The 24299-nt window shown below is 47.4% G+C and overlaps 3 protein-coding genes across 3 annotated transcripts in view; 2 read left to right on the forward strand and 1 right to left on the reverse strand.

Moving 5' to 3' along the window:
• LOC130298166 (zinc finger protein 420-like) overlaps positions 1 to 12733 on the reverse strand; it is a 129266-nt gene extending 116533 nt beyond the window's left edge. The window contains exons 1-6 of the mRNA XM_056551079.1: positions 12616 to 12733; positions 11141 to 11288; positions 10611 to 10790; positions 9504 to 9630; positions 8854 to 9420; positions 6384 to 7252 (exon numbers count right to left, since the gene is read on the reverse strand). Coding sequence (XP_056407054.1) covers positions 6384 to 7252; positions 8854 to 9420; positions 9504 to 9630; positions 10611 to 10790; positions 11141 to 11218 — 1821 coding nt within the window. The 5' untranslated portion in view covers positions 11219 to 11288; positions 12616 to 12733. The remainder of the gene's footprint in view (positions 1 to 6383; positions 7253 to 8853; positions 9421 to 9503; positions 9631 to 10610; positions 10791 to 11140; positions 11289 to 12615) is intronic.
• A 292-nt stretch (positions 12734 to 13025) lies between these two features.
• Positions 13026 to 24299, forward strand: part of LOC130298162 (oocyte zinc finger protein XlCOF8.4-like) — an 81772-nt gene continuing 70498 nt past the window's right edge. The window contains exon 1 of the mRNA XM_056551073.1: positions 13026 to 13122. The gene's annotated coding sequence lies outside the window, so the exon portion shown is untranslated. The remainder of the gene's footprint in view (positions 13123 to 24299) is intronic.
• The window catches only part of LOC130298167 (oocyte zinc finger protein XlCOF22-like), a 76499-nt gene continuing 72453 nt past the window's right edge, over positions 20254 to 24299 (forward strand). The window contains exons 1-3 of the mRNA XM_056551080.1: positions 20254 to 20375; positions 20459 to 20523; positions 20690 to 20780. Of these exons, the coding sequence (XP_056407055.1) occupies positions 20288 to 20375; positions 20459 to 20523; positions 20690 to 20780 (244 nt within the window). The 5' untranslated portion in view covers positions 20254 to 20287. The remainder of the gene's footprint in view (positions 20376 to 20458; positions 20524 to 20689; positions 20781 to 24299) is intronic.

The raw sequence follows: 24299 nt of genomic DNA on the forward strand, positions 1-24299 counted from the left end.
CCTATGTATACCTCACTTCCCCTGCACTCCCTCGCCGGATCTTGTTGCCATTGTGCCAGTGAAAGCGTTTCCTTGTGTGTTCCTAGCCTGTGTTCCAGACCTCCTGCCGTTGCCCCCTGACTACGATCCTTGCTGCCTGCCCCGACCTTCTGCTACGTCCGACCTTGCTTCTGTCTACTCCCTTGTACCGGGCCTATCTTCAGCAGTCAGAGAGGTTGAGCCGTTGCTAGTGGATACGACCTGGTCACTACCGCCGCAGCAAGACCATCCCGCTTTGCGGCGGGCTCTGGTGAATACCAGTAGTGACTTGCCGGATAAATTTGATGGGGACTCTAAATTTTGCCGTGGCTTTCTTTCTCAATGTTCCCTGCACTTGGAGATGATGTCGGACCAGTTTCCTACTGAAAGGTCTAAGGTGGCTTTCGTAGTCAGCCTTCTGTCTGGAAAAGCCCTGTCTTGGGCCACACCGCTCTGGGACCGCAATGACCCCGTCACTGCCTCTGTACACTCCTTCTTCTCGGAAATTCGAAGTGTCTTTTAGGAACCTGTCCGAGCCTCTTCTGCTGAGACTGCCCTGTTGAACCTGGTCCAGGGTAATTCTTCCGTTGGCGAGTACGCCGTACAATTCTGTACTCTTGCTTCAGAACTATCCTGGAATAATGAGGCCCTCTGCGCGACCTTTAAAAAAGGCCTATCCAGCAACATTAAAGATGTTCTGGCCGCACGAGAAATCCCTGCTAACCTACATGAACTCATTCATCTAGCCACTCGCATTGACATGCGTTTTTCCGAAAGGCGTCAGGAGCTCCACCAGGATATGGACTTTGTTCGCACGAGGCGTTTTTTCTCCCCGGCTCCTCTCTCCTCTGGTCCCCTGCAATCCGTTCCTGTGCCTCCCGCCGTGGAGGCTATGCAGGTCGACCGGTCTCGCCTGACACCTCAAGAGAGGACACGACGCCGCATGGAGAATCTCTGCCTGTACTGTGCCGGTACCGAACACTTCCTGAAGGATTGTCCTATCCGTCCTCCCCGCCTGGAAAGTCGTACGCTGACTCCGCACAAAGGTGAGACAGTCCTTGATGTCAACTCTGCTTCTCCACGTCTTACTGTGCCTGTGCGGATATCTGCCTCTACCTTCTCCTTCTCTACTATGGCCTTCTTGGATTCCGGATCTGCAGGAAATTTTATTTTGGCCTCTCTCATCAACAGGTTCAACATCCCGGTGACCAGTCTCGCCAGACCCCTCTACATCAATTGTGTTAACAATGAAAGATTGGACTGTACCATACGTTTCCGCACGGAGCCCCTCCTAATGTGCATCGGACCTCATCACGAAAAAATTGAGTTTTTGGTCCTCCCCAATTGTACTTCCGAAATTCTCCTTGGACTACCCTGGCTTCAACACCATTCCCCAACCCTGGATTGGTCCACTGGGGAGATCAAGAGTTGGGGTACCTCTTGTTTCAAGGACTGCCTTAAACCGGTTCCCAGTACTCCTTGCCGTGACCCTGTGGTTTCCCCTGTAACCGGTCTCCCTAAGGCCTATATGGACTTTGCGGATGTATTTTGCAAAAAACAAGCTGAGACTCTACCTCCTCACAGGCCTTATGACTGTCCTATTGACCTCCTCCCGGGCACTACTCCACCCCGGGGCAAAATTTATCCTCTCTCCGCCCCAGAGACTCTTGCTATGTCTGAGTACATCCAGGAAAATTTAAAAAAGGGCTTTATCCGCAAATCCTCCTCTCCTGCCGGAGCCGGATTTTTCTTTGTGTCCAAAAAAGATGGCTCCCTACGTCCTTGCATTGACTACCGCGGTCTTAATAAAATGACGGTAAAGAACCGCTACCCTCTACCTCTTATCTCTGAACTCTTTGATCACCTCCAAGGTGCCCACATCTTTACCAAACTGGACTTAAGAGGTGCTTATAATCTCATCCGCATCAGAGAGGGGGATGAATGGAAAACGGCATTTAACACTAGAGATGGACACTTTGAGTATCTGGTCATGCCCTTTGGCCTGTGCAACGCCCCTGCCGTCTTCCAAGACTTTGTTAATGAAATTTTTCGTGATCTCTTATATTCCTGTGTTGTTGTGTATCTGGACGATATCCTGATTTTTTCTGCCAACCTAGAAGAACACCGCCAGCATGTCCGCATGGTTCTTCAGAGACTTCGTGACAATCAACTTTATGCCAAGATGGAGAAATGTCTATTTGAATGTCAATCTCTTCCTTTCCTAGGATACTTGGTCTCTGGCCAGGGACTACAAATGGATCCAGACAAACTCTCTGCCGTCTTAGATTGGCCACGCCCCTCCGGACTCCGTGCTATCCAACGTTTTTTGGGGTTCGCCAATTATTACAGACAATTTATTCCACATTTTTCCACCATTGTGGCTCCTATCGTGGCTTTAACCAAAAAGAATGCCAATCCTAAGTCATGGCCTCCTCAAGCGGAAGACGCCTTTAAACAGCTCAAGTCTGCCTTTTCTTCTGCTCCCGTGCTCTCCAGACCTGACCCATCTAAACCCTTCCTATTGGAAGTAGATGCCTCCTCAGTAGGAGCGGGAGCGGTCCTTCTACAAAAAAATTCTTCCGGGCATGCTGTTACTTGTGGTTTTTTTTCTAGGACCTTCTCTCCGGCGGAGAGGAACTACTCCATCGGGGATCGAGAGCTACTAGCCATTAAATTAGCACTTGAGGAATGGAGGCATCTGCTGGAGGGATCAAGATTTCCAGTTATTATTTACACCGATCACAAGAATCTCTCCTATCTCCAGTCTGCCCAACGGCTGAATCCTCGCCAGGCCAGGTGGTCTCTGTTCTTTGCCCGATTTAATTTTGAAATTCACTTTCGGCCTGCCGATAAGAACATTAGGGCCGATGCACTCTCTCGTTCCTCGGATGCCTCGGAAGTAGAGCTCTCTCCGCAACACATCATTCCTCCTGACTGCCTGATCTCCACTTCTCCAGCCTCCATCAGGCAAACTCCTCCAGGGAAGACCTTCGTCACTCCACGCCAACGCCTCGGAATCCTCAAATGGGGTCACTCCTCCCATCTCGCAGGCCATGCGGGCATCAAGAAATCCGTGCAACTCATCTCTCGTTTCTATTGGTGGCCGACTCTGGAGACGGATGTTGTTGATTTTGTGCGGGCCTGCACTGTCTGTGCCCGGGATAAGACTCCTCGCCAGAAGCCCGCTGGTCTTCTTCATCCTCTGCCTGTCCCCGAACAGCCTTGGTCTCTGATTGGTATGGACTTTATTACAGACTTACCCCCATCCCGTGGCAACACTGTTGTTTGGGTGGTCGTTGATCGATTCTCCAAGATGGCACATTTCATCCCTCTTCCTGGTCTTCCTTCTGCGCCTCAGTTGGCAAAACAATTTTTTGTACACATTTTTTGTCTTCACGGGTTGCCCACGCAGATCGTCTCGGATAGAGGCGTCCAATTCGTGTCAAAATTCTGGAGGGCTCTCTGTAAACAACTCAAGATTAAATTAAACTTTTCTTCTGCTTATCATCCTCAATCCAATGGGCAAGTAGAAAGAATTAACCAGGTCCTGGGTGATTATTTACGGCATTTTGTTTCCTCCCGCCAGGATGACTGGGCAGATCTTCTACCATGGGCCGAATTCTCGTATAACTTCAGAGTTTCTGAATCTTCTTCCAAATCCCCATTTTTTGTGGTGTACGGCCGTCACCCTCTTCCCCCCCTCCCTACTCCCTTGCCCTCTGGTTTGCCCGCTGTGGATGAAATAACTCGTGATCTTTCCACCATATGGAAAGAGACCCAAAATTCTCTCTTACAGGCTTCATCACGCATGAAGAAGTTTGCTGATAAGAAAAGAAGAGCTCCCCCCATTTTTTCTCCAGGAGACAAGGTATGGCTCTCCGCTAAATATGTACGCTTCCGTGTTCCGAGCTACAAATTGGGACCACGCTATCATGGTCCTTTCAAAATTTTGTGCCAGATTAATCCTGTCTCTTACAAACTTCTTCTTCCTCCTTCTCTTCGTATTCCTAATGCCTTTCACGTTTCTCTTCTTAAACCACTCATCATCAACCGTTTCTCTCCCAAACTTGTTTCTCCCACTCCTGTTTCCGGCTCCTCGGACATCTTCTCAGTAAAGGAGATACTGGCCTCCAAGAAGGTCAGAGGGAAAACCTTTTTTTTGGTCGATTGGGAGGGCTGTGGTCCTGAAGAGAGATCCTGGGAACCTGAGGACAATATCCTAGACAAAAGTCTGCTCCTCAGGTTCTCAGGCTCTAAGAAGAGGGGGAGACCCAAGGGGGGGGGTACTGTTACGCCGAGCGCTCCGGGTCCCCGCTCCTCCCCGGAGCGCTCGCTACACTCTCGCTACTGCAGCGCTCCGGTCAGATCCACTGACCCGGTGCGCTGCGATTCCGCCTCCAGCCGGGATGCGATTCGCGATGCGGGTGGCGCCCGCTCGCGATGCGCACCCCGGCTCCCGTACCTGACTCGCTCTCCGTCGGTCCTGTCCCGGCGCGCGCGGCCCCGCTCCCTAGGGCGCGCGCGCGCCGGGTCTCTGCGATTTAAAGGGCCACTGCGCCGCTGATTGGCGCAAGTGGTTCTAATTAGTGTGTTCACCTGTGCACTCCCTATGTATACCTCACTTCCCCTGCACTCCCTCGCCGGATCTTGTTGCCATTGTGCCAGTGAAAGCGTTTCCTTGTGTGTTCCTAGCCTGTGTTCCAGACCTCCTGCTGTTGCCCCTGACTACGATCCTTGCTGCCTGCCCCGACCTTCTGCTACGTCCGACCTTGCTTCTGTCTACTCCCTTGTACCGGGCCTATCTTCAGCAGTCAGAGAGGTTGAGCCGTTGCTAGTGGATACGACCTGGTCACTACCGCCGCAGCAAGACCATCCCGCTTTGCGGCGGGCTCTGGTGAATACCAGTAGTGACTTAGAACCGGTCCACTAGCACGGTCCACGCCAATCCCTCTCTGGCACAGAGGATCCACCTCCTGCCAGCCGGCATCGTGACAGTATTATTATTTAGGGAATAAATACAATCTCTCTAACCAATTTCAGGGACGTATGTTAGTAAAACGCTTAAAACATTGGAGAGTAAAGAAAAATTTACTTATAAACCCCCAGAAAGCCTGAGATTCCTCTATGGCCAAAGTCTTAGTAGAAGAATATAAATCTTATAACGTAAAAGAATGTAAACGTTCCCACAAAGGGGAAGAGGGAAAATGTGTTTAGTAATAACCATAGGGAGTAAAGAAAGTGGGGTTAGGGGAGAAGGGAAATCAGAATCAGTCGCAGGGCAATCTCGTAATACCGACAAAGTTATATATAAAAGAGGAAAGAACTAGAGAGGCCAAGGAGGAGTGCGGGGGCCACAAAATGGGCCCTATAGAAGGAGGGACTGAGGAGAATTCCATATCCACATGAGGAGGAATATAAAGGGGAGGATGAGAAAAAGAAGAGCGAACGAGCTCTAATAATCCAGACGAAGGAAAAGCTTTATAATAAGTGTGTAAATCCGGAAACACAAAACCGCCGTCTAATGTCTTCAGGGTGAGCGTCTATACGGGACACGTGGTCTCTTCTGAATCATAACAAAATTACTAAATAACCATCGGATAGAAGAAAAATAACAATTCCGTATTATGATAGGGACGGACTGTAAAATATAAAATATTATTGGTAAATATAAGATTTAAGAACCTTTTTCCTTCCAATCCACGACATATATGGGAATTTACGAGCGTGTAACTGGGTCTTCAATCCGTGTAATAATGGCGCAAAGTGTGAAGTAAAGAGATCTTGTACCAGATGTGATCAGATCTCTAGGGATTTTATACCCCGGGGAGGACAAAGAAAAGGAAAAGAATTACACCCATGTTTACTGAACCCGGGGGACGCTGACATATTGACGACTTCTCATATAGAAAAATGGATTTTAGGATCTGAGACCGAAAATAGACGTCAAGACGGGAAACGCTGGTCTAGGGTTTGTGATAAATAAAAGTATCTGCAGCGTCTTATGTTCAGAAGAGACGATCTTCAAGGGAGACGCGCGGATCCTGTCTGATGCCTTGAATTAAAGTCTCTATAATCATAATGAGAAGGGGGCGGGGACAACACTGACGCGTTACATTCCCTATATACAACCTCAGGGACAATATTACATTTATTATAAGTCCAGTGTGCGGAGATGAATATAAGAATAATAAATCATATAAGAAAAAACGTTTATTAACAATTGGTAACAAGTTTGGAGATGCAGTATATGATATATGTATAAATGTCAGATATCCTATGTACATGGTGAATATATAGATGTGTTATCTGCATCATTTATTGATCTGAATTGACTTCTCCCCTGTGTGAGTTCTTTGATGTTTAACAATATTTGCTTTCTGAGCAAAACATTTCCCACATTCTGAACATGAAAATGGCTTCTCTCCTGTGTGAGTTCTTTGATGTTTAATAAGATCTGGTTTCTGAGCAAAACATTTCCCACATTCTGAACATGAAAATGGCTTCTCTCCTGTGTGAGTTCTTTGATGTACAACAATCTGTGATTTCCGAGTAAAACATTTCCCACATTCTGAGCATGAAAATGGCTTCTCCCCTGTGTGATTTCTTTGATGTTGAACAAGACTTGATTTATCAGTAAAACATTTCCCACATTCTGCACATGAAAATGGCTTCTCCCCTGTGTGAGTTCTTTTATGTCTAACAAGATCTAATTTCTGAGCAAAACATTTCCCACATTCTGAACATGAAAATGGCTTCTCTCCTGTGTGAGTTCTCTGATGTACAACAAGATGTGATTTCCGAGTAAAACATTTCCCACATTCTGAGCATAAAAATGGCTTCTCCACTGTGTGATTTCTTTGATGTTGAACAAGACTTGGTTTATCAGTAAAACATTTCCCACATTCTGCACATGAAAATGGCTTCTCCCCTGTGTGAGTTCTTTTATGTCTAACAAGATCTAATTTCTGAGTAAAAGATTTCTCACATTCTGAGCATGAATATGTTTTCTTTCCTGTATGAGCTCGTTGATGTCCAACACCCCTTCTGTGACCTTTCTGTGATGACTGAGAAGACAGGACCTGTATATAAGGATGAGATGACAGATCTTGGCTGTGAAGGGCTGAGGGTGTATCTGGGATAATGGAATGTTCTTCATATGTATCTTGTGTGATATCATCATCTGCTTTATAATCTGAAGATATAAGATTCTCCTCTGATCTCCTGCTACAAGAATCTGCAGAGAATAACACAGATTTTATTATCAGTATTAACCCCTTAACATCCCAGGAAATTTTTGCAGTTCTAAGCAATAGTACTTTGTAAAGATTTACTGCAAAACTGAAGAACGATAGTTGCTATGATAGCGGAGCAGCCATACAACAGTGGTGTCAAACTGTGGCCCTCCAGATGTTGCAAAACTTTAACTCCCAGCATGCCTGGACACCAAAGGTCTGTCTGCCTCCTCCAGAGGATGCACACTGTCCCCGAAAGGTAAATCAAGGCTTCCCTCTCATGGTATCCCTTAGTGCAGTGGTCTTCAAACTGCGGCTCTCCAGATGTTGCAAAACTTCAACTCCCAGAATGCTCGGAAGTTTAAGTTTTGGAACATCTGGAGGGCCACAGTTTGACACCACTGCCTTACAAGGAGCAGGGACACCCGTCTTTGACAAACCTGTGGACACAGCCTCAGGGAAAATCACTGCTATGGGGCCCGGTCAGTGACCAAATGACCGTGCCCCCCAATCCACCTGACCCCACAGATTATAATGGAGCAGTCACCCAAACCGCCCCCTTTATAATCCTTATGCCAGCCAGAGAATTCAGGAAAAGGATAGGGGATACGTTACAGATCACGGGGGTCCGACCCTTGGGACTCCCTGCAATCTCCTGAACGGGGCCCTGACAGTCTGCTTGAAGGGGGCGGACCAACCCTGCATGGAGCGGCGTTCGACACTCCTCCTCCATGTATCCCATAGAAATACATGTAGGCGGTGTGTCGGCCGCGGCATCCTGTGGGGGTCGGACCCGGCCGCTTCCGGCAGACTGCCAGGGCCCCATTCAGGAGATCGTGGGTAGTCCTAAGGGTCGGACCCCCCGTGATCTATAACCTATCCCCTATCCTGTCTAGGCAGACAGTATCACATTTTTGTCTTTTGTCTATTAATGTGTATAGAAAGACTTATGACCTAATAAAGTTGGTGAAATTTTCCTGGAAACAAGTTAAAAGGGGAACCTTTATTTTTAATGATTTTCGCTCACGACTCGCCAGCCGCACCTATACCTCCATTTGGACCCACACAGGTGACCCGAACCGGAACATTTCTGTATCAGAGGGAAAGAATAAAGGGATTTTACAGGCCTACTCCACTGCTAGACATCTTATCCCTTCTCCAAACAATAGGGGATAAGATGTCTGATCGGGGGGTCCGGCTGCTGGGGCCCCCACGTGATCTCTCGCAGCACCCAGTGTTCTAAACAAAAGCCAGATTCCAGTGGTCAGACACTTATCCCTTATACTCAGGATGAAAAAGGAAAGATAGCGACTCCAGAGAGACAGAGAGCTGGTATCTACTGCTATATGGTCTCTATATGGGGGAATATTAGTCTGTATATAATGTGTTTGATTCATAAACAGTATGGCGGTATTATTCAGTCACTATGTAGTGGTGATGGTATCAAGTCAACTGCTATAGGGTCAATATAGGGGGAGGGGGATAGTATTTGCCCTGAAGTCCCAAAGATTCTAGTTACAAGAATACTTCCCAAAAATATTATTGCAGCCGGTGACAGAATAGAATCTATGACCCTTCTCTGTATTTAGTGATCACTACCTACCTGGGTGGTTACCAGTAGGAATGTCCTCCTTATACTGCTCATCACCGCTCACATCTGTCTCTTCTTCCTTTATATCTGTAGTATTAATATAGATCAGATCTTTCTCTGTAGGAATGTCCTCCTTATACTGCTCATTACTTCTCACATCTGTCTCTTCTTCTTCCTTTATGTCTGTAGTATTAATAAAGATCAGATCTTTCCCTGTAGGAATGTCCTCCTTATACTGCTCATCACCGCTCCCATCTGTGTCTTCTTCTTCCTTTATGTCTGTAGCATTAATATAGCTCAGATCTTTTCCTATAGGAATGTCCTCCTTATACTGCACATCACTGCTCACATCCGTTTCTTCTTCTTCCTTTATGTCTGTAGCATTAATATAGATCAAATCTTTTCCTATAGGAATGTCCTCCTTATACTGCACATCACTGCTCACATACGTTTCTTCTTCTTCCTTTATGTCTGTAGCATTAATATAGAGCAGATCTTTCTCTGTAGTAATGACCTCCATATTCTGCTTACCAAGAGGACAAATACACCTCTCTGGTGCTGTTCTCTTACTGAATCTGACTGTAGGGAACACATACAGAGACTGAATTCATTCTTTACATACAAATAATGAGAGGACGTGTGTATATAGTCATGTCTATTACCTGGTGATGTGAGGGGCTGCTGATCCTCCATCATGACCTGATCCTTGTACTGATCCTTGTGTCCTTCTACATACTCCCACTCCTCCATGGAGAAATAGACCGCCACGTCCTGACACCTTATAGGAACCTGACACATAATGATACAGTCATCACCACGACCCCTCCAGTGGTGTTACTGTATAATGTCCCAGCATTCCCAGCAGTGTCACCTCTCCAGTCATCACCAGACCCCTCCATTACTGTATAATGTCCCAGCAGTGTCACCTCTCCAGTCATCACCAGACCCCTCCATTACTGTATAATGTCCCAGCAGTGTCACCTCTCCAGTCATCACCAGACCCCTCCATTACTGTATAATGTCCCAGCAGTGTCACCTCTCCAGTCATCACCAGACCCCTCCATTACTGTATAATGTCCCAGCAGTGTCACCTCTCCAGTCATCACCAGACCCCTCCATTACTGTATAATGTCCCAGCAGTGTCACCTCTCCAGTCATCACCAGACCCCTCCATTACAGTATAATGTCCCAGCATTCCCAGCAGTGTCACCTCTCCAGTCATCACCAGACCCCTCCATTACTGTATAATGTCCCAGCAGTGTCACCTCTCCAGTCATCACCAGACCCCTCCATTACTGTATAATGTCCCAGCAGTGTCACCTCTCCAGTCATCACCAGACCCCTCCATTACTGTATAATGTCCCAGCATTCCCAGCAGTGTCACCTCTCCAGTCATCACCAGACCCCTCCATTACTGTATAATGTCCCAGCAGTGTCACCTCTCCAGTCATCACCAGACCCCTCCATTACTGTATAATGTCCCAGCAGTGTCACCTCTCCAGTCATCACCAGACCCCTCCATTACTGTATAATGTCCCAGCAGGGTCACCTCTCCAGTCATCACCAGACCCCTCCATTACTGTATAATGTCCCAGCAGTGTCACCTCTCCAGTCATCACCAGACCCCTCCATTACTGTATAATGTCCCAGCAGGGTCACCTCTCCAGTCATCACCAGACCCCTCCATTACTGTATAATGTCCCAGCAGGGTCACCTCTCCAGTCATCACCAGACCCCTCCATTACTGTATAATGTCCCAGCAGGGTCACCTCTCCAGTCAGCAGCTCCATCATCTTGTTGATGAGTTCTCGGATCTTCTGTTCATCCATTTCCTCATGTATCAGGGAGTGCGGTGGGGGCCCTGTGATTTGGCTCAGGGTTCTTCCCCATCCTTCACACACAGGGGCCCGACAGCGCCCACTAGAGGACTTCTTCACTACTGTGTAATCCTGTGTATGGAGAGACACATTAATATCACTACATACATTCCCAGAATCCCTCACCTCTCCAGTCATATCCATCTGTTATTACACAGATAAGAATGAGGTCATGTGACATCAATCCCAGAATCCCTCACCTCTCCAGTCATATCCATCTGTTATTACATAGATAAGAATGAGGTCATGTGACATCACTCCCAGAATCCCTCACCTCTCCAGTCATATCCATCTGTTATTACATAGATAAGAATGAGGTCATGTGACATCACTCCCGGAATCCCTCACCTCTCCAGTCATATCCATCTGTTATTACATAGATAAGAATGAGGTCATGTGACATCACTCCAAGAATCCCTCACCTCTCCAGTAAGCCGGAAGAGTATCTGTAGGGTGAGGTTTATGATCCTGTCGGCCATCTTGTTCCTGTCTCTCTCCATGGTTGATGGGTCATCCAGGAGAATTCTCTTATATAGAAGATATCAGCAGAGGATCCTGGATTGGAGAAACCTGAAGGGAAGAAGAGGAGACGATGATAAACCGCACCAGATTCTATGGAGAAATAAAATCCATTTCCTGGAGATAATCTGGGGAAACATCTGAGGAGACATTATAGGAGTTTTCAGATTTCTCTATAAAACAAAATCCATTGTCCGAGGGCTGTAAAATAAGAGACTAGAGCGCACTCCCCTCTCCCGTCCAGTGGTGGCGCTCTGGTCCTCCAGGTCTTCTGAGGTCGCTCTCCCTGCTCTGCTGAAGACGTTGTGAATCCATTTCTCCTAATCTCTGAGGCTGCGGTGTATTCAGAACGTCTTCATCAGAGCAGGGAGAAGAATAGAGAGATTCAATATGACATTGTCCAATGAGGAATACTGAAATGTGTCCACTAGGGGGCACAATATACATCACAATTACATCAGGATTTTATGTGAATTGTGATATGTCCCCCCGGAAGAACCTGCTATTACCTGCAGCAGAGGCCGAGCATCATAGACCGTTACACACGCAGGGTCTGGGCCACCACCGGAGTCAGTGTTTCCCAAGCAGGGTGCCTCCAGCTGTTACAGTATTTGGCTGTCTGGGCATGCTGGGAGTTGTAGTGTTACAACAGCTGGAGGCACGCTGGTTTGGAAACACTGTCTTATGTAATAATAGGGGCGCGGGAGAAACTTAAAAAATCTGATGCTTACATAGTCCTGTATGGAAGAAGTGGCTGATACCCGGAGAAAAGAGACTGACCAGGTGACAGGATGGGCGGGTAAGTGACCTGATACCTTCACCATCCAGACATCCCCTGGGGGGCAGTATAGGCAGGAAATCAGGCAAAGAACCGCTGGTCGGCACGGCGTTCCCTAGAAAAACAACCGCACAGCGCCATGTCTAAGCCACGCCCACCTACATTATTTTATTACAAAAATGGGATATAAACTTATTAGGGGAGGGGCTTCTATTACAAACCCTGAATAACGCTCTGCCATAGTGATCAGTGTTATCGGTGCTCGGCTTATACAGGCTGTGGAGGTGTCTGTATACTTAGAGCACTGATCTGAGCACAGAGCATGGTAAGGGGCCCTCCGGCCGTCATCTCAGCTGATCTAGACTCCGCCCCCAACAACTGCATTTTACTCATTTTAGATCCTGCAATCAACTTTGATCATGGAATCTAAAGGGTTAATGGCGATGAGCGTCATTAGTGGTGAGTCCTGGCTGCTTATAGCTCCTGAGCTCACCTCAAAGTCCCATATGGGGCACAGAATGTAAATATACACCGTGTCCTTAAGGGTTAATAATAAACATCCCCAATAATCCTGATCTGATGGTGACCGCACATACATACCTGTATCTGTAGAGGAGCCGCGTGCTTACAGGACCTGCGATGATGTCACCGTCATGTGATCAGTCACATGGAGGAGAAGGAGTCACATGATCAGGGGCTGCTGCTCTGAGAGATCTCCACGCACAACACAACAGCAGTGACTGCCCCACCAGGACCTGCTGTGTATCTGCTACATGCTGGAGGTGTAGGACCTGTGATGATGTCACAATCATGTGACCAGTACATTTGGGGGTAAAGTTTAGCAGTATAGATGTGACTGTGGCTTAAGGACCTGTGGGGAGGATCATGTGACAGGAGTGGGCGGAGCTCAACAGAGCAGGATAGAAGAGATTGTGATGGAAGGACCTGTGATAATGATCATGTGACAGCAGAGTCCTGTATACACTGAGCAGATGAGCCTAGAGCAGCAGCCCCTGATCATGTGACTCCTCCTCCTCCATGTTACTGATCACATGACGGTGACATCATCGCAGGTCCTGTAAGCACACGGCTCCTCTACAGATACAGGTAGGTGTGTGCGGTCACCATCAGATCAGGATTATTGGGGATGTTTATTATTAACCCCTTAAGGACACAGTATATAATAACACTCTGCACCCTCTATGGGACTTTGAGGTGAGCTCAGGAGCTATAAGCAGCCAGCACTCACCTCTAGTGTTGGTCATCGTCATTAACCCTTTAGATCTCACAATCAAACCTCTGTGCCGGCCAGCACTCATTTACCTGACCTCCTGCCTATACTGCCCCCCAGAGGATGTCTGGATGGTGAAGGGCTCCAGGTCACCTCCCCGCCCATCCTGTCACCTGATCAGTCTCCTTCCTCCGGTATCGGACACTTCTTTTGGAGGTTACGATCCTGAGCCGCCTCCAGATATTAATCTAAGATGGCCGCTACTATGGTCCTGGTGGATCTCCCCACCTCCCTTCGTTACCAAAAACAATGTGTTCCAGATGAGAAGGGTCTATAACGTGAGTACCTGGAGGGACAACATCCACGTCAGGATTCAAACTCCCAACATAGTGTCGTACCAACCCTGGAGACCAGATTGGCTTTCTGCCCGGATTCTGGATAATTATGTAACATTCCGGGATAATAATTCCCAGTGTGACGCGGATCCATTCACCTATGATCCCACCAACGCTTTATGTGAATCCGAGTACGAAAAGCGCAGAAATGTGTCATGTGACCGCGTCAATAACTGAGGAGGACAATGTGGTAAACGCTGTTATAATACAGGACAGATGTCAGCGCCGTTTACCCAATATGACCGTTATATCCAATGATCAAGTCCTGATGAAAGTCATCGCCCGACCGTCTCCCGTAACTCCAGGATTATCATCGTGCTCTGTATCCTGGTGAGATAGAGGATATTGAGGGGGAGTGGAGACGCCTTCCGAAAACGGGAGATTGTCATTAACCCTGACTTGGCATTTCTTCTAGATCATAAGCCCAGCCGTACGGCCCCAATGGTCATCTGTAATGATGATGTCACCGTGGTATGCTGCGCCCTACCAACTAATCGGTGCACGATTTATCTGTAAAGGAAATAGTTGACAGCGATTACCAATATTGATTTTAATCGAAAAAACGTCCATTAATCCCTACTCATCCCCCATGTGATCACCGTCCAACAGAGAAAGTGAGGTCCTGTTCCTGGAGCTCGGAGAAGGCAACGGGATGGATCCTGTGTAGAATGTAGGAAATAGAAAGCGAAAGTTCCTGTTGCCAGGAAAAATTTTAATAAAAAGCCAACCCCACCCCCAAATAGACATGTAAAAGTAAACCGTTTTGGATTCCTGTCTCCATATTTTGCCCATCCCCCATGACTCCGCCCCAGACTATGATGGATCCCCTGACTATGTTTATAGCCTCCATGATTGTGACTATAATGTCTCCTCAGATGTTTCCCCAGATTATCTCCAGGAAATGGATTTTATTTCTCCATAGAATCTGGTGCGGTTTATCATCGTCTCCTCTTCTTCCCTTCAGGTTTCTCCAATCCAGGATCCTCTGCTGATATCTTCTATATAAGAGAATTCTCCTGGATGACCCATCAACCATGGAGAGAGACAGGAACAAGATGGCCGACAGGATCATAAACCTCACCCTACAGATACTCTTCCGGCTTACTGGAGAGGTGAGGGATTCTGGGAGTGATGTCACATGACCTCATTCTTATCTATGTAATAACAGATGGATATGACTGGAGAGGTGAGGGATTCTGGGAGTGATGTCACATGACCTCATTCTTATCTATGTAATAACAGATGGATATGACTGGAGAGGTGAGGGATTCTGGGAGTGATGTCACATGACCTCATTCTTATCTATGTAATAACAGATGGATATGACTGGAGATGTGAGGGATTCTGGGAATGTATGTAGTGATATTAATGTGTCTCTCCATACACAGGATTACACAGTAGTGAAGAAGTCCTCTAGTGGGCGCTGTCGGGCCCCTGTGTGTGAAGGATGGGGAAGAACCCTGAGCCCAATCCTGGGGCCCCCACCTCACTCCCTGATACATGAGGAAATGGATGAACAGAAGATCCGAGAACTCATCAACAAGATGATGGAGCTGCTGACTGGAGAGGTGACACTGCTGGGACATTATACAGTAATGGAGGGGTCTGGTGATGACTGGAGAGGTGACACTGCTGGGACATTATACAGTAATGGAGGGGTCTGGTGATGACTGGAGAGGTGACACTGCTGGGACATTATACAGTAATGGAGGGGTCTGGTGATGACTGGAGAGGTGACACTGCTGGGACATTATACAGTAATGGAGGGGTCTGGTGATGACTAGAGAGGTGGCACTGCTGGGACATTATACAGTAATGGAGGGGTCTGGTGATGACTGGAGAGGTGACACTGCTGGGACATTATACAGTAATGGAGGGGTCTGGTGATGACTGGAGAGGTGGCACTGCTGGGACATTATACAGTAATGGAGGGGTCTGGTGATGACTGGAGAGGTGACACTGCTGGGACATTATACAGTAATGGAGGGGTCTGGTGATGACTGGAGAGGTGACACTGCTGGGACATTATACAGTAATGGAGGGGTCTGGTGATGACTGGAGAGGTGACACTGCTGGGAATGCTGGGACATTATACAGTAATGGAGGGGTCTGGTGATGACTGGAGAGGTGACACTGCTGGGACATTATACAGTAATGGAGGGGTCTGGTGATGACTGGAGAGGTGACACTGCTGGGACATTATACAGTAATGGAGGGGTCTGGTGATGACTGGAGAGGTGACACTGCTGGGACATTATACAGTAATGGAGGAGTCTGGTGATGACTGGAGAGGTGACACTGCTGGGATTGCTGGGACATTATACAGTAATGGAGGGGTCTGGTGATGATTGGAGAGGTGACACTGCTGGGATTGCTGGGACATTATACAGTAATGGAGGGGTCTGGTGATGACTGGAGAGGTGACGCTGCTGGGACATTATACAGTAATGGTGGGGTCTGGTGATGACTGGAGAGGTGACACTGCTGGGACATTATACAGTAATGGAGGAGTCTGGTGATGACTGGAGAGGTGACACTGCTGGGACATTATACAGTAATGGAGGGGTCTGGTGATGACTGGAGAGGTGACCCTGCTGGGACATTATACAGTAATGGAGGGATCTGGTGATGACTGGAGAGGTGACTCTGCTGGGACATTATACAGTAATGGAGGGGTCTGGTGATGACTGGAGAGGTGACACTGCTGGGAATGCTGGGACATTATACAGTAATGGAGGGGTCTGGTGATGACTGGAGAGGTGACACTGCTGGGACATTATACAGTAATGGAGGGGTCTGGTGGTGACTGGAGAGGTGACACTGCTGGGACATTATACAGTAATGGAGGGGTCTGGTGGTGATTGGAGAGGTGACACTGCTGGGACATTATACAGTAATGGAGGGGTCTGGTGATGACTGGAGAGGTGACACTGCTGGGACATTATACAGTAATGGAGGAGTCTGGTGATGACTGGAGAGGTGACACTGCTGGGACATTATACAGTAATGGAGGGGTCTGGTGATGACTGGAGAGGTGACACTGCTGGGACATTATACAGTAATGGAGGGGTCTGGTGATGACTGGAGAGGTGACACTGCTGGGACATTATACAGTAATGGAGGGGTCTGGTGATGACTTTTAGAGGTGACACTGCTGGGACATTATACAGTAATGAAGGGGTCTGGTGATGACTGGAGAGGTGACCCTGCTGGGACATTATACAGTAATGGAGGGGTCTGGTGATGACTGGAGAGGTTACACTGCTGGAAATGCTGGGACAATATACAGTAATGGAGGGGTCTGGTGATGACTGGAGAGGTGACACTGCTGGGACATTATACAGTAATGGAGGGGTCTGGTGATGACTGGAGAGGTGACACTGCTGGGACATTATACAGTAATGGAGGGGTCTGGTGATGACTGGAGAGGTGACACTGCTGGGACATTATACAGTAATGGAGGGGTCTGGTGATGACTGGAGAGGTGTTACTGCTGGGACATTATACAGTAATGGAGGGGTCTGGTGATGACTGGAGAGGTGACTCTGCTGGGACATTATACAGTAATGGAGGGGTCTGGTGATGACTGGAGAGGTGACACTGCTGGGACATTATACAGTAATGGAGGGGTCTGATGATGACTGGAGAGGTGACACTGCTGGGACATTATACAGTAATGGAGGGGTCTGGTGATGACTGGAGAGGTGACACTGCTGGGAATGCTGGGACATTATACAGTAATGGAGGGGTCTGGTGATGACTGTAGAGGTGACACTGCTGGGACATTATACAGTAATGGAGGGGTCTGGTGATGACTGGAGAGGTGATACTGCTGGGACATTATATAGTAATGGAGGGGTCTGGTGATGACTGGAGAGGTGACCCTGCTGGGAATGCTGGGACATTATACAATAATGGAGGGGTCTGGTGATGACTGGAGAGGTGACACTGCTGGGAATGCTGGGATATTATACAGTAATGGAGGGGTCTGGTGATGACTGGAGAGGTGACACTGCTGGGAATGCTGGGACATTATACAGTAATGGAGGGGTCTGGTGATGACTGGAGAGGTGACCCTGCTGGGACATTATACAGTAATGGAGGGGTCTGGTGATGACTGGAGAGGTGACACTGCTGGGACATTATACAGTAATGGAGGGGTCTGGTGATGACTGGAGAGGTGACACTGCTGGGAATGCTGGGACATTATACAGTAATGGGGGGGTCTGGTGATGACTGGAGAGGTGACACTGCTGGGACATTATACAGTAATGGAGGGGTCTGGTGATGACTGGAGAGGTGACACTGCTGGGAATGCTGGGACATTATACAGTAATGGAGGGGTCTGGTGATGACTGGAGAGGTGACACTGCTGGGACATTATACAGTAATGGAGGGGTCTGGTGATGATTGGAGAGGTGACACTGCTGGGATTGCTGGGACATTATACAGTAATGGAGGGGTCTGGTGATGACTGGAGAGGTGACGCTGCTGGGACATTATACAGTAATGGTGGGGTCTGGTGATGACTGGAGAGGTGACACTGCTGGGACATTATACAGTAATGGAGGAGTCTGGTGATGACTGGAGAGGTGACACTGCTGGGACATTATACAGTAATGGAGGGGTCTGGTGATGACTGGAGAGGTGACCCTGCTGGGACATTATACAGTAATGGAGGGATCTGGTGATGACTGGAGAGGTGACTCTGCTGGGACATTATACAGTAATGGAGGGGTCTGGTGATGACTGGAGAGGTGACACTGCTGGGAATGCTGGGACATTATACAGTAATGGAGGGGTCTGGTGATGACTGGAGAGGTGACACTGCTGGGACATTATACAGTAATGGAGGGGTCTGGTGGTGACTGGAGAGGTGACACTGCTGGGACATTATACAGTAATGGAGGGGTCTGGTGGTGATTGGAGAGGTGACACTGCTGGGACATTATACAGTAATGGAGGGGTCTGGTGATGACTGGAGAGGTGACACTGCTGGGACATTATACAGTAATGGAGGAGTCTGGTGATGACTGGAGAGGTGACACTGCTGGGACATTTTACAGTAATGGAGGGGTCTGGTGATGACTGGAGAGGTGACACTGCTGGGACATTATACAGTAATGGAGGGGTCTGGTGATGACTGGAGAGGTGACACTGCTGGGACATTATACAGTAATGGAGGGGTCTGGTGATGACTTTTAGAGGTGACACTGCTGGGAAATTATACAGTAATGAAGGGGTCTGGTGATGACTGGAGAGGTGACCCTGCTGGGACATTATACAGTAATGGAGGGGTCTGGTGATGACTGGAGAGGTTACACTGCTGGAAATGCTGGGACAATATACAGTAATGGAGGGGTCTGGTGATGACTGGAGAGGTGACACTGCTGGGACATTATACAGTAATGGAGGGGTCTGGTGATGACTGGAGAGGTGACACTGCTGGGACATTATACAGTAATGGAGGGGTCTGGTGATGACTGGAGAGGTGACACTGCTGGGACATTATACAGTAATGGAGGGGTCTGGTGATGACTGGAGAGGTGACACTGCTGGGACATTATACAGTAATGGAGGGGTCTGGTGATGACTGGAGAGGTGTTACTGCTGGGACATTATACAGTAATGGAGGGGTCTGGTGATGACTGGAGAGGTGACTCTGCTGGGACATTATACAGTAATGGAGGGGTCTGGTGATGACTGGAGAGGTGACACTGCTGGGACATTATACAGTAATGGAGGGGTCTGATGATGACTGGAGAGGTGACACTGCTGGGACATTATACAGTAATGGAGGGGTCTGGTGATGACTGGAGAGGTGACACTGCTGGGAATGCTGGGACATTATACAGTAATGGAGGGGTCTGGTGATGACTGTAGAGGTGACACTGCTGGGACATTATACAGTAATGGAGGGGTCTGGTGATGACTGGAGAGGTGATACTGCTGGGACATTATATAGTAATGGAGGGGTCTGGTGATGACTGGAGAGGTGACCCTGCTGGGAATGCTGGGACATTATACAATAATGGAGGGGTCTGGTGATGACTGGAGAGGTGACACTGCTGGGAATGCTGGGATATTATACAGTAATGGAGGGGTCTGGTGATGACTGGAGAGGTGACACTGCTGGGAATGCTGGGACATTATACAGTAATGGAGGGGTCTGGTGATGACTGGAGAGGTGACCCTGCTGGGACATTATACAGTAATGGAGGGGTCTGGTGATGACTGGAGAGGTGACACTGCTGGGACATTATACAGTAATGGAGGGGTCTGGTGATGACTGGAGAGGTGACACTGCTGGGAATGCTGGGACATTATACAGTAATGGGGGGGTCTGGTGATGACTGGAGAGGTGACACTGCTGGGACATTATACAGTAATGGAGGGGTCTGGTGATGACTGGAGAGGTGACACTGCTGGGACATTATACAGTAATGGAGGGGTCTGGTGATGACTGGAGAGGTGACACTGCTGGGACATTATACAGTAATGGAGGGGTCTGGTGATGACTGGAGAGGTGACACTGCTGGGAATGCTGGGACATTATACAGTAACACCACTGGAGGGTCGGGGTGATGACTGTATCATTGTGTGTCATGTTCCTATAAGGTGTCAGGACGTGGCGGTCTATTTCTCCATGGAGGAGTGGGAGTATGTAGAAGGACACAAGGATCAGTACAAGGATCAGGTCATGATGGAGGATCAGCAGCCCCTCACATCAGCAGGTAATAGACATGACTATATACTCACGTCCTCTCATTATTTGTATGTAAAGAATGAATTCAGTCTCTGTATATGTTCCCTACAGTCAGATCCAGTAAGAGAACAGCACCAGAGAGGTGTCCCCGTCCTCTTCTTCCACAGGATGATCAGGTAGATGGAGATATTCCCTATGATCTGTAGAAGGGCTGTGAAGCTCTTGTGGTCAGTCCCCTCACCCTCCATGACTCCTCATCTCCTGCTCATCTATAACATCCCACATGACTTCTCCTACTGTCTGATGACTTTTACTATATTTCTTCCACATCTTATGAATCAGGGAGAAGATCTGAACAAAATTAATGCTCCAGAGACAGATGTGAGCGGTGATGAGCAGTATAAGGAGGACATTCCTACAGGTAACCACCCAGGTGAGTAGTAACCACTAAATATAGAGAAGAGTCACAGATTCTCTGACTGTAAAAATTGTGTTGAATTATTTAATCTCTGTGTCCTGTCTCTTTCTTGCTGTATATTCTTCCATTCAGCCAAAATGCAAACTAATGTGAAACTACAGCTGGAATATGGACATGAAATATCCCAATGTGTACACAACATGGAGACATATACCAGATAACACAATACACAACATGGAGACATATACCAGATAACACAGTACACAACATGGAGACATATATACCAGATATTAGAATACACAACATGGAAACATATACCAGATAACACAATACACAACATGGAGGCATATACCAGATAACACAATCCACAACATGGAGACATATACCAGATAACACAATACACAACATGGAGACATATACCAGATAACACAATACACAACATGGAGACATATACCAGATAACAGGATACACAACATGGAGACATATACCAGATAACAGAATACACAACATGGAGACATATACCAGATAACACAGTACACAACATGGAGACATATACCAGATAATACAATACACAACATGGAGACATATACCAGATAACACAATACACAACATGGAGACATATACCAGATAACACAATTCCCAACATGGAGACATATACCAGATAACACAATACACAACATGGAGACATATACAAGATAACAATACACAACATGGAGACATATACCAGATAGCACAATACACAACATGGAGACATATACCAGATAACACAATACACAACATGGAGACATATACCAAATAACACAATACACAACATGGAGACATATACCAGATAACACAATACACAACATGGAGACATATACCAGATAACACAATACACAACATGGAGACATATACCAGATAACACAATATGGAGACATATACCAGATAACACAATATGGAGACATATACCAGATAACACAATACACAACATGGAGACATATACCAGATAACACAATACACAGCGTGGAGACATATACCAGATAACACAATACACAACATGGAGACATATACCAGATAACACAATACACAACATGGAGATATATACCAGATAACACAATACACAACATGGAGACATATACAAGATAACAATACACAACATGGAGACATATACCAGATAACACAGTACACAACATGGAGACATATATACCAGATAACACAATACACAACATGGAGACATATACCAGATAACACAATACACAACATGGAGACATATACCAGATAACACAATACACAACATGGAGACATATACCAGATAACACAATACACAACATGGAGACATATACCAGATAACACAATACACAACATGGAGACATATACCAGATAACACAATACACAACATGGAGACATATCACCAGATAACAGAAGAGTCTTTGGAGGATGGATGTAGTGACATAACTAGGATTCTCTCCCTTCCCCCGCTCCAATACTTGTTTCTCAATAGACAAGAACATCTCAGCTGTTATTAACAAGCAACACCGTGTTTCACTGGCTCCCATCTAATTCACGAGCCTCATCCCTTCTGGGCCTTGGCTATTTAATCTGCTTCAGTTCTGCGAGGCTCTGCCCTTGTGTATTCTCTGATCTCCATGCATGCTCCTGTTGTTCCTTATTGTGATGACCCGTGTATGACTCTGGCCTAACTGACATCCACTTTGATTTGTTCTGCACTATCATCTCCATCTGGTTTTGTGTTTCCTGACATTACACAAGGGCCATGAATCCGGATGATGCAGACAATCCACCAGCACCAAACATTTTCACTATAATGGATCTGCAAGATCAGAGGATTTGCACTTGTAATGCAGACGCTTTAGAATCGTACGTCTCACCTAGAGCCTCCTGTGCCTCAACCGGCAGCCACCTATGCTCCTGCTCCGGCAACTATTTCTGCTGCCATAGAAGCCATTGCCTCCTGTGTGTTACTGGATCTGCCCCACTTCCCCAGCATTATGGGGGCGACCCTAATGAATGTAGAGGCTCCCTGAACCAAGTGGGCATTTATCTGGAAATGGTCCTGCAGTCCTGTCCTATTGATAGAAGTAAGGTAGGATTCCTGATCTCCCTCCTTACCGATAACGCTCTATCCCGGGTGAATCCTCTTTGGAGACTGATAAACGTATTATCTACGACTACAGAGACATTTCATCTCCCTGTCCGTTCTCCCTCTGCGGCAGAGCAGCTCATGTCCATGTAACAGGGGACGAGAACTGTGGCCAAGAATTCAATAGAGTTCTGTATTGTAGCAGCAGAAGTGTGCTGGGATAAGGAAGCTCTGGTGGCCACGTTCTCTTGTGGACTCTCTGATATTATACAAGATGAGATTGTGGTCAGAGATCTCGAGGAGATATTGTATTTCACCATCCTAATTGACGCTACTATGCCCCCCTCACCTCCCATACCTCCCCTCACCTCCCATGCCTCCCCTCACCTCCCATACCTCCCTCACCTCTCATGCCTCCCTCACCTCCCATGTCTCCCTCACCTCCCATGTTTCCCTTACCTCCCATGCCTCCTGGTTCCAAAACATCTGAAGGGATCGAACCAATGCAGCTCTGGAACACCCCCCTTCCCGTGGAGGAGAAGGATTATAGTAGGAGGGAGAGGTTGTGTCTTTGTGGTAAGTTGGGCCCTTTGCACGGATCATGCCAAACCTAGTCAGGAAACAGAGTATAGACAGAAAACTTAAAGGGGTACTTCACCCCTAGATATTGTATCCCTTATCCAAAGTATAGGGGATAAGATGTCTGATCGTGGTGGTCCCACATCTGTGCAGTACTCAGCGTTCGTTTAGATTGCTTGGAGCGTGCGACATGCGGTCTCTGCACAATTTGGTTCCCTGGAAGTTGTCCCTGTGTTTAATGATTTGGAGTTGCTCCTGGGGAACCCTGATCTGGCCAAGCCTCTCACTCAGAGTTATGTTTTATTACAATCAGTGGGTCCAGACCCGTTTGCTCTTGCACAGTTTAAGTGGGTTGAGGATGTTCCTAGTCTTTCCATAGACATGAGGAAGTACTTAAGACATATTACCCTACGGTAATTAGTGCCCGAGATCTGCACCTTCAATCGGGGTTTGTCCTACGTTTGTATTATACTCCTGTTAGACTTTATCTCCATGGGGGTCTCGGGGTCGGATGTTTGTTTTAGGTGTGGGAGGGAGAGAGGCACTTTTTTTGCATGCGGTCTGGCTCTTGTGTGGTGTTCTTTTGGAGAGAGGTGATGACGTTCCTATCAGACCATCTAGAATTCCCCTTTGTTTTGGCGCCAGAAGTATGTTTGTTGGGGGTTATCAATGGTTTAGTGTCGGGCTCTTATTGGCGTATATTGATCCGTTTTCTCTTGTTTTGTGCGCGCAAGGTCATAGTGATGGCTTGGAAAGACGTGTCCTCCCCTCCTCTGTCTCGGTGGATAGCCTTAGTGAATAAATATGTTCCCCTATATCATGCCTTGTACGTAAATTGGAAATGCCCCAAAAAAAATGATACGGTCTGAATGCCG

This window comes from Hyla sarda (genome assembly GCF_029499605.1).
Source record: "Hyla sarda isolate aHylSar1 chromosome 1 unlocalized genomic scaffold, aHylSar1.hap1 SUPER_1_unloc_3, whole genome shotgun sequence".
In the NCBI taxonomy this organism is placed as follows: domain Eukaryota; kingdom Metazoa; phylum Chordata; class Amphibia; order Anura; family Hylidae; genus Hyla; species Hyla sarda.